Source organism: Suncus etruscus, chromosome 12, assembly GCF_024139225.1.
Source record: "Suncus etruscus isolate mSunEtr1 chromosome 12, mSunEtr1.pri.cur, whole genome shotgun sequence".
Classification (NCBI taxonomy): domain Eukaryota; kingdom Metazoa; phylum Chordata; class Mammalia; order Eulipotyphla; family Soricidae; genus Suncus; species Suncus etruscus.
Window position 1 is genome coordinate 101,282,767 of NC_064859.1, and position 10,541 is coordinate 101,293,307.

A 10,541-nucleotide genomic window follows, 5' to 3' on the forward strand; every position below is an offset into this window, starting at 1 on the left:
GAGCCCAGACTCATTCTCTACCTGCTCTCGGCAGCCCTGTTGACCCCCAAACAGTTAAGGCAAGCCAAGTCCAGCTGGCAAACTGCTGCTCAATCATAGATCTGTGGCTGGCCTGATTCCATAAGGCTCTGCTTGGGAACCCCTAGAGCCAGTGAGTTGCAAGATCTGTCTACACCCGTGTGATCTGATCAGATGGCAACAACTCACCTCTGAGTTATCTTTTAAATAAAAAACAATGGGGCCAGAGCAACAGCACAGCAGGGAGGGCTTTGCCTTGCATGTGGCCAACCCAAGTTCAATCCCCGGCATCCCACTGGGTCCCCTGAGCCTGCCAGGAGCGATTCATGAGCACAGAGCCAGGAGGAACCTCTGAGCACTGCTGGGTGTGGCCCCCAAAACAAACCTTAACAATGTAGGAACAGGAGAATAATTAAGCCCCACTCTTGTCCCTAAAGTGGAGGACTAGAAAAAAGTAGAAAAAACAGTTATTGCTTAGGTTAGGAAGACTCAGGACATCAGTTGTCTCCTGGCTCCGCACATCTATGACTCGCTCTTCCACCCACTGTGAGCGACAAGGGGCTGACAGGTCCATCCCTCTTCCAGGTGTCCTGCCTCATTAGGGGTCCTCGTCCATGTCGTCGGGGTTCGGGGCCATGATGAAGTGTCTCGGGTAGGCCAGGGCGTGCGTGTAGGCGTGCACCTCCCAGCGGGCATCGTCGCTCTCGTGCGTGATGTAGCGTTCCCCGATGCGTGTCTCAAACTCCCGCAGATCCAGCCACGTCTGGTAGTCCTGGGGGAACCGGAACAGAGATTGGGTCTGGGAGCCGAGCATGTGACTGACCTGGGTTTGATCCCCAGCAGCCCAGATGGCTCCCTGAGCACTGCCAGGACTGAGGATCCTGGAGTACGGCCTGGAATAAGCCCTGAGCACAGAGCCAGGAGTCAGCCCTGAGCACTGTAAACAAAAATTATAAAAGCCTTTTGTGGACTTCCCTTTTTTGGCTTTCTTGAAGACTAGGGGTATTAGGGGTTCTGTTGTTGGGCTTGTTGGGGTCCTGCACACACATTGTGCTCATGGAACTCAGGTCCCAAAATGAGAAAGTTCAAGAAATTAGCCCGCTGATGAGACTGCACCTACCTGATAGTGTCACTCACTGTATGTGTGTGCGTGTGTGTGTGTGTGTGTGTGAAAGTGAGTGTCATTGTGTGAGTATGTGAGTAGTGTGTGTCAGAGAGAGAGACAGACAGACAGAGGCAGACAGGCAGGCAGAAAGGCAGGCAAGCAGGCAGGAGCAGAGACTCACCTGCAGCCAGGGGTGGCTGAGTGACTTGTCTACACTGTATCTCTTTCTCATCTTCACCTGAAGCAAGTTGTTGATCAAGTCAATGGCTGGAGAAGAAGAAAAAAGAGTCAGACCTGAGAGTCGGGGTGTATGGGGCGTTCCAAGCCTGGGGGTGGGGGCACCTCAGTACAGGGCGGAGGGCCCTGGGCTCTGCTTTCCACAGGCTCAGCCTTGGTTGGATCGGGGAACCGAGCGTGTCCAGGCTGAGGCCCCCACTACCCCCCATTCCCCTTATGGGGCCTGGCAGGGCCAGGACTGGACCAGGGCACCAAGGGCCAAGAATCATTCACAGTCTATGCAGAACAGCAGGTCCCAGGCAGGCTCCCAGTGTCCTGGACATCAGGCTAAGAGACCACACTGTTATTTTAGGGTGGGGACACACCCAGCGGGGCTCAGGATTCGGGAGACTCTGCAATCTGTGGATCAAGCCAGGCAGCTGTGGGCAAAGCCAAGGCCTTCTCCCTCTCCCAACCCTTCCTTCAGGCTCTGTGCCGTAGGGTTTATTTGCTTTTTGGTGTTTGGGCCACACCTGTTGGTGTTTAGGGGTTACCCTTGGTTCTGCACTCTGGAATCACTCCTGGCAGGCTCTGGGGACCCTATGGGATGCTTGGGATTGAACCTGGGTCAGCCGCCTGCAACGCAAAGCCCTCCCCATTGTGCTATTGCTCTGGCCCTAACCCAACATTCTTGTGGGTGGGACGGTGCAAATCCTAGAATCTTATTGAGAGGAACAAACGCAGGAAGACCAGCTGGGGTCCTATAAAAGGACCCATAAAAGAACCCATAAAATAGCATGGAGGAAAGGCATTTGCCTTTCATGCAGAAGGATGGTGGTTCGAATCCTGACATCCCATATGGTCCCTGTGCCTGCCAGGGGCGATTTCTGAGCATAGAGCCAGAATAACCCCTGAGCGCTGCCAGGTGTGACCCCTCCCCCCCAAAAAAAAAGAACCCATAAGAGGAATAAATGCTGGAACATTAGTACAATAGTACAGAACAATAGTATAGTAGTAGGGCATTTGCCTTGCATGCAGCCAACGTGGGACAGACCAGGTTCAATTCCCAGCATCCCATATGGTTCCCCGAGCCTGCAAGGAGCGATTTTTGAGCCCAGAGCCAGGAGTAACTCTTGAGTGCCACCGGGTGTGGCCCAAAAACTAAAAAGAAAAAAAGAGGAAGAAATGCCAGGAGAGACAGCACCATGGAATGAAACAAGGAGATGCCACCACACAGTGGTGGAGGACAAGGCCCAGTGTGTGTGGGGTGCTGCTGGCTGCAGGGGACAAGCCCCGGGAAGCGTGTGACCCCCAAACACCAGCCTGGGCCAGGCCTCAGCCAGGCCCACACAAAAAGGGCCATCAGTGCGGCTAAAGGGGAAAGGACAAAGATGAGGGGGACCTGGGGCCAGAGTGATAGCACAGCTGTAGGGTGCTTGCCTTGCATGTGGTGACCCAGGACGAAGCTGGGTTCAATCCCTGGCATCCCAGAGGGGCCCCCCCAGCCTGTCAGGAGCGATTCCTGAGTGCAGAGCGAGGAGTAACTCCTGAGTGCCGCCAGGTGTGCCCCCCAAACCCAAACAAACCAAATGAAGAAATGAGGGAGTTCACCTTCCCCAGAGATGTCTTTCCACGGGTTCGGGGGGTACATGAAGGCCGCGTTCTGGATCTGGTCATTGATGTCCTCATCCTCATTGAAGGGGAAGGTGCCGCTGAGGCTCACGTAGACGATCACCCCAACTGACCACATGTCCAGGGAGCGGTTGTAGCCTTTGCTGCGCAGCACCTCGGGGGCCAGGTAGGCGGGGGTGCCCACCACCGAGCGGCGGAACGACTTCTCCCCGATGATGCGTGCAAAGCCAAAGTCACACAGCTTCACCTGCAGACACGGGCGTCACTGGGGCCTGTGGTGGGTCTGGGGGAACACAACCCCTGGCCCTGCAGGCCTCAGGACTTAGTCCAGAAATCTCACTTCGAACAGCAGCTTGAATAGTGGTGAAATACTAGAACGAGGTCACAGTGATGTAACTGGTGTGTGTGTGTGTGTGTGTGTGTGTGTGTGTGTGTGTGTGTGTGTATTTTTTCTTTTTCTTTTTTTTCTTTTTTTTTTAGTTTTTGGGCCACACCAGGCAGCGCTCAGGGGTCACTCCTGGTTGTCTGCTCAGAAATAGCTCCTGGCAGGCATGGGGGACCATATGGGACACCGGGATTTGAACCAACCACCTTTGGTCCTGGATCGGCTGCTTGCAAGGCAAACGCCGCTGTGCTGTCTCTCCAGGCCCGTGTGTGTATTTTCTTCCCCCACTTTTTTTTTTTTTTAGATTATTGATTGATTGGTTGGTTGGTTTTTGGGCCACATCTGTTGGCACTTGGGTTACTCCTGGCTCTGCACTCAGAAATCGTCCCTGGCAAACTGGGGGATCATACGAAATGCTGGGAATTGAACCAGGTCCCTCTCGGGTCTGTTGCACGCAAGGCAAAAGCCCTACTGCTGTGCTGTATCTCCTGCTATATCTCTACCCCTTCTTCCCCACTGATTATAGTCACGTAGTGGGTCCTCGGATACTCAGCTACTCAGTTTGGATGAAATGAAGGGCCTGGCTGATGTTTCAGTCATGGGGCTTGTGGAAGGGAACAGGGATATTTGAAAAGTCAGCTTTGGGTACCAGAGCACAGGGGTTAAGCTCCATGTCTGGTACAAGGCAAACACCAGTTTGATCCCAAATGTGATATGTGGTCCCCTGAAATATCACCAAGCATCCCTAAACATAGAGCTGGAAGTGGGCCCTGAGCACAAGGCCAGGAAGGTGACCCATCAGAGCTGCCTGGCACTACCACAGAGAGATGCGTGGCTGTGACTTGTATCAGTGCCAACCAAGTAAGACCTCTCCTGGGGGACCCCTGGGGTCAAGAAGCATGAGGGAGAGGAAGGGTGGAAGGGAGGGAGAGGAGGAAGGAGTGAGGAGAGTGGAGGGGGAAGACAGGAAGAGGGAAGAGGAGGAATAAAAGAGAAAGGGGGAGGAAGGAGAGGAAGGTGGGGGGAAGGAACGGGAAGAGGGATGTCGGCCTGGCCCCCACTTCAGGGCTAGCTCTCTGAGGTCCTTCCTTCCTCCTTCCCTCCCTCCCTCCCTCTGTCTCCCTCCCACCCTCCCTCTCTCTCTCCTTCCTTCCTTCCTTCCTTCCTTCCTTCCTTCCTTCCTTCCTTCCTTCCTTCCTTCCTTCCTTCCTTCCTTCCTTCCTTCCTTCCTTCCTTCCTTCCTTCCTTCCTTCCCTCCCTCCCTCCCTCCCTCCCTCCCTCCATCATCCTTCTTTCAACCTCCCTCCCTCCCTTCTTTCTTTGACCTACCACTCCGTCCCTGACCCAGGGGAGTGACCTTTGGTGCCAAGATTTCTTCCCGGAGGCTAGGCCCAGCCTGAAGCCTACGGAGCATCAGCGTAGAGAAGGCCAGGCCACGCTCAGGGCCACATTCAGGGCCGCCTTCTCGCTCAGGACTCAGAGACAGAGACCAGGGCCCAGAGCCTCTCACCTGTGGAAAGGGCTCGGCGGAGGCCAGCAGGACGTTCTCGGGCTTCAGGTCACAGTGCACAATGTTCTTAAAATGCAGGTTCCTCAGCGCCACAAGGATCTGCCAGTGACAGCAACAGATGGATGGACTTCAGTGCCGGGAAAGACGTCAGAATCAAACCCCGACCTGCCTCGGGTGGGAACGGCACCCCGCCGGACCACCCCCCACCCAAACCCCAAGGACCACCTGCCCGCCTACCTGCGTCACCATGAACTTGGTGATGCGTTCTGGGAGCCGGCTTTTCTCGCTCGACAGAATCATTTCCAACATATCGCCGTGCAGCTTCTCCATCACTACAAACACTCGTTCTGGGGTTTCAAACATACATTCCAGGTTTACAATCCCAGGGTGGTGCAAATTCTGAAGAGTTGCAGAATATGGATTGGACCAACTAGAGAAGACTAGAGAACACAGCTAGAGAATACAGCAGAGACGCCAAGTTTCATCACCGCGTGAATCTCCCAAGACTATACAAGCCACCCGCAAGCCAGGCCCCGAATCCTCGTCCTCGGCATGGGGGCTCGGGTCGGTCCTGGGCACGGAGCTGGGGGATGCAGAGATCGAGCTGGGGTGCCCCTTTCCCCCGCTGTTCTGCCCACCTGCAACCTTGGGTCTATGCCCACCGCATGTCTGGGCCCAAGTCCGGGTTTTTCCTCCCTCTTCCACTCTTGGCTTAAACCACCCTCCTCATGCCAGGGTCTATGAGGTTGGGCTGGTACCATCCCCACTCATCAAAGAGGAATTGAGCTTTTGAGATACATACACATACACTTTCTGAAGCAGACCAGGCAGGGCCAGGCCACACTCCAGAACGTTCCAGGGCTCAGGGACCAAAATGCTGGAGTTTTAGCTTCTATTTCTTTGGGGGTGTGTTGGGGCCACATTCGACTGCACTCAGGGCTTACTTCTGGCTCTGTGCTCAAGAATCACTCCTGGCAGGCTCTGGGGACCCTATCGGATGCCGGGGATTGAACCCTGGTCTGCTGTGTGCCAGGCAAACACCCTCCCTGCTGTTATGTTGTTTCTTAGCTCGGTTTCTTGTTTTGTGTCTCTTGTTTTGGTATCCAGGCTATTCTCCCAAAGGTGCTCAGGGATCACTCAGGATGAGGTGCCCAGGACCAGTGCGGGGGTCGGCCAAATGCAAGGCAAGTGCCATAACCCCCGAGAGGCTGAGATTTTTCCAATGTTCAATAATCAGTCTTCATTCCCCCCCCCCCCCACCCGACTTCATCCCCAGTGGTTCTCCTGGGCCTGGCGGTTATTTTACTCCTTACAAGCATCTCCTAAAACCTTCTCCCCTACCGAGGGGACCTGTTTAGGCCAAAAGGTAAACAGCCGATCTGGGGGGTGCAGGACCCTCACGTGAGGATCCACTTCATCTATTGAGGCTGCTGGAACCCACCATCTTACTCCCGCTGTGCCCATGCTGTGGCCTTTGTGCCCCCCCTGGCTGGCAGCACAGCCAACCCGGCACCTACAACAGAACCTTAAATCCTGGGGTGCAGGGGCTGCCCCAATCCCTGGGCTGGTGGCATAGTGTCTGGCATGTCCCCGCATCTTCCCCAATAGCGGTGCTTTTAGAGATGTCCAGAGATGCGGGAAATAGGAGACACAAGACAAGCAGGTCCCCTGATACTTTTCAATCATCTGGGGGCTCAAGGGTCAGGCGGAAAGCCTGAGGCAGGGAGATGAGCTTAGTGGGATGCCTGGGGTGTCAGGCAGCCTGCAGGGGGGCGCCTTTCCTTGGCTGAGCCCTCAGCTCTGACATAGCTTCTAGAGTCTGTTTCGGTCAGTTCCCTGTTCTCCAGGCAGTCACAGTTATGGTCACAGTCACCGTGACACTACCTTTGTTCCTTCTATTCCTGGCCCAGAGGTTCTATTACCGGCACCCCGCTTCTGGATGAACCTGTCCCTCCATGTCACGCTGTGAGATTGAGCTCATGCTCGCCTGGCCACAGGGCTCAGAGGCGCACACCACAGAACAGACATTTTCTTCATGGGGCTCTCTTGTGTGTGTGTGTGGGGGGGGGGGGCGTGTTCCACACTCTGTGGCCAATGGTCAGGCTGGATAGACCATCCGGGCTCCCGTCCCAGCCACTGGGTATAAGGCTGGACTTGGAAGGTTCCAGGGCTGCTCTCTGGTCCCCAAGCAAAGGTGTTTCTGGGTGAATGAACGGGGTTCCCGAGTTTAAATTTAGGGGTTAAACAGAAAGTGCTAACTGTCCCGGAATCCGCAATGGGGTACAGTTAGCATTCTTCCTCATGGGCAGACGCAGTCCTCCTATATTTTTGGTTGTTTGTTTCTTTTGGGGCCACACAAAGTGATGTTCAAGAGTTACCCCTGGCTCTGCACTCAGGCATCACTCTTGGTGGCACACTTTTGGGAGGCCGAGGATTGAACTCAGGTCAGCTGTGTGCAAGGCAAACACCCTCCCCACTGCGGCCCCACAGTGTCCCTTCTAGAGCTGCCAGTGTTCGCCACAAAGGAGGTTCCCAGTCCCAGAGACAGCAGGAGAGATACTTTCCTACCTGGTAGCCCCCCCCCCCACCATATCCCCCATAGTGCCCTGGATAAAAGCCCCAGCTGAGCGGTGCGGAAGAGTCCACCAGTGAAGTTCCTGGGACAAAATCTCCCCCAGACACACAAAAGTAATTACTTAGCATAACCAGAAACACAACTTTTTTTTTTTTTTTGGTTTTTGGGCCATACCCGGTGTTGCTCAGGGGTTACTCCTGGCTGTCTGCTCAGAAATAGCTCCTGGCAGGCACGGGGGACCATATGGGACACCGGGATTCGAACCAACCACCTTTGGTCCTGGATCGGCTGCTTGCAAGGCAAATGCCGCTGTGCTATCTCTCTGGGCCCGAAACACAACTTTTGAGGGCAGCACAATCACCCTGTCCACTGTGTGTGTTAAATCCAAGGTTAATACGGTATTTCAAAGACCCCCCCGCCCCCCATGACAGACTCGAGTCCTTTGTTAGGCTACAAACACGACCAGGTTTGGTGTGTTCTTTTTTTTTTTTTTTCTTTTCTTCTTTTTTGTTTTTGGGCCACATATGGAGGCACTCAGAAGTTACTCCTGGCTCTTCGCTCAGAAAACACTCCTGGCAGGCTTGGGGGACCATATGAGATGCCGGGGATCAAACCTGAGTCCATCCCAGGTCTGCCGTGTGCAAGGCAAATGTCCTCCCCACTGTGCCATCACTCCAGTTTCTGGCTCTTAATTTATTTAGAGTTTTGTTTTTATTTTGGAGCCACACCGGTGACACTCAGAGATTACTCCTGGCTCTGTGTTCAGAAATTACTACTGGCAGGCTCAGGGATCCTATGGGATCTCGGGTACCACCCATGGTACCTCAGTTTCTCCCCAGGACCCCTGAGATGCGGCCCCCAGAACAAGAATGGAAAAGAACCAGGGCATTGTAGAGCAGTGGCCCTCTGCTCCCAGGGGAAGGGGTCTTGGGGGGTGGGGCTTAGCACTGAGCAGAAACTGTGTTTAGGGCACCCAGGTGAGGGGGAGACCCCCAACCTTTCTGGTTTTGCAGGGTGAGGCCCCCACGTACCAGTGGTGGTTTAGATCTGGGGCCTCAGCCACAAAACAACGAGCCTTATGCGCCATCGGCCCATGGAGACCCAAAGCCGAAGACACCAGGACCCCAAACCTCAGCCCCGGGCCAAGCCCTTCGGGGGCCGGTTCTTGCTCATACCTGTAAAATGGCCACTTCGTTCCGGAGCTGGCTCTCCTGCTTGGTGGGGAACCTCATCTTGTCGATCACTTTTATGGCCACATCCCTGCCGCTCTTGCGGTGTTTGCCTGTTCCCGAGCACAGGGCAGAGACATGGTCAGGGCTCAGGTATGCAGCTCTGTCAGCTCTGGCCTCTCTCCTTTTATTCTCTTTCTTTCTGTTTATGGGGGATACTCGGGGCTTACTCCAGGCTCTGTGCTCAGGGATCACTCCTGGTAGTATTCAGAGGGACCCCTTGGGGTGCTGGGTATTGAATCTGGGTCTGATTACAAAGACAAGTACCCTGTCTTGATTCTGCTCTTTCTCTTTGGCTCATTTTTATTTGAGGAGGGGGGTAGGGATACACCTGGCAGCACTCAGGGGTCACTCCTGGCTCTGTGCTCAGAAATTGCTCCTGGAAGGCTTGGGGGACCATATGGGATGCCAGGGATTGAACTTCGGTCCATCTCGGGTCAGCTTGCAAGGCAAATTCCCTCTCTGCTGTGCTATCGCTCTAGCCCCTGGCTCATAACTTAAGAGTTTTGTTTTTATTTTTGGACCACACCCGGTGGCACTCAGGGGTTACTCTTGTCTCTGTGCTCAGAAATTACTCCTGACAGGTTCAGTGGACCCACTAGGATGCTGGGGATTGAACTCAGGACGGCAGTGTGCAAGGCAGACGCCCTTCCCTCTGTGTTATCACTCTGGCCTCTTAGAGTTTTGACTTTAAGGAATGGCATTTCCCTGTTGCACTGTTCCTGTGATTTCTGCTTCATGATCTGCAGTGATGGAGATGTCGGTGGTCTAAACACATCTAAATAAACGTGTCTGTTGAGAAATTGTTCCAGATAAATTCTGTCTGTCGCCCTGGCCCTCTCTTGGGGTGTGGGGATCCTAGACTCAGCTCTCTGGGCTGCCACATCTCAGGGCAGGGAGGTAGACAGGCAAGGAGGGGACACGGGACTCTCAGATGAGACCAGCTCAGGCCAGGGGGAGCCACTCCACAAAGCTGAGGATGGTCCTGGACACTGGGGGGCAGGACAGGGGGAGGCACAGACTTTGCTCACCACCAAGATCTGCTTGGCCACTGGTGGTTGGAACAGAGATGATGGGACCCGGCTAAGAGGAAAGAGCTTGGCTGATGGGTATGGGGGTGGGGGAAACACAACAGCTGGTCAGTCACTCACCTCCATAAACAATGCCAAACTGGCCAGACCCCAGCACCTCGTCTGCGAAGATCTGGTACACAGAGCTGATGTCCTGTTCAGCAAAGAAGAGCCGCGTGAGTCGGATGACAAGGCTGGCCTGGCCCAGATCAGTCAGGGCCGCGAAGGGACAGTGACACTCACTGTCTTCACACAGGATGTGGGGGACAAGCTCCCGGGTTTTGCCCATGGCAGCTTCCATGTGCAAAGGTGGGCACGGAACCCCAGAGTACAGTGAACACATGGACCTAGTGCCAAGAGATTTGCAGGCGTGGATTTGAAAGAAAGAGGCGGCTTAAAAATGAAAGGGGGTGGGGTGAGGACCGGAGCAATAGCACTGCAGTAAGGTGTTTGCCTCGCAAGCGGCCAACATAGTTCTAATCCTCGGCATCCCATATGTTCCCCCGAGCCTGCCAGGAGTGACTTCTGAGCACAAAGCCAGGAGTAACCTGAGTGCCACTGGGTGTGACCCAAAAAGAAAGGAAGGAAGGAAGGAAGGAAGGAAGGAAGGAAGGAAGGAAGGAAGGAAGGAGAAAGAAAGAAAGAAGAAAGAAAGAAAAGTGGGAAAGAAAGAAGAAAGAAAAGTGGGAAGAAAGAAAAGTGGGAAAGAAAGAAAGAAAAGTGGGAAAGAAAGAAAGAGAGAAAGAGAGAAAGAAAGAAAAGTGGGGACGGCAAGTTGGCACTAGGTAAGGTGTCTGCCTT

The 10,541-nt window shown here is 54.3% G+C and overlaps 1 protein-coding gene across 1 annotated transcript in view; it reads right to left on the bottom strand.

Annotated features, from left to right (window-relative positions):
- Positions 1-286: 286 nt before the first annotated feature.
- PRKD3 (protein kinase D3) overlaps positions 287-10,541 on the bottom strand; it is a 37,523-nt gene continuing 27,268 nt past the window's right edge. The window contains exons 12-18 of the mRNA XM_049784296.1: positions 9,822-9,894; positions 8,617-8,723; positions 5,104-5,265; positions 4,867-4,965; positions 2,951-3,218; positions 1,305-1,390; positions 287-790 (exon numbers count right to left, since the gene is read on the bottom strand). Coding sequence (XP_049640253.1) covers positions 617-790; positions 1,305-1,390; positions 2,951-3,218; positions 4,867-4,965; positions 5,104-5,265; positions 8,617-8,723; positions 9,822-9,894 — 969 coding nt within the window. The 3' untranslated portion in view covers positions 287-616. The remainder of the gene's footprint in view (positions 791-1,304; positions 1,391-2,950; positions 3,219-4,866; positions 4,966-5,103; positions 5,266-8,616; positions 8,724-9,821; positions 9,895-10,541) is intronic.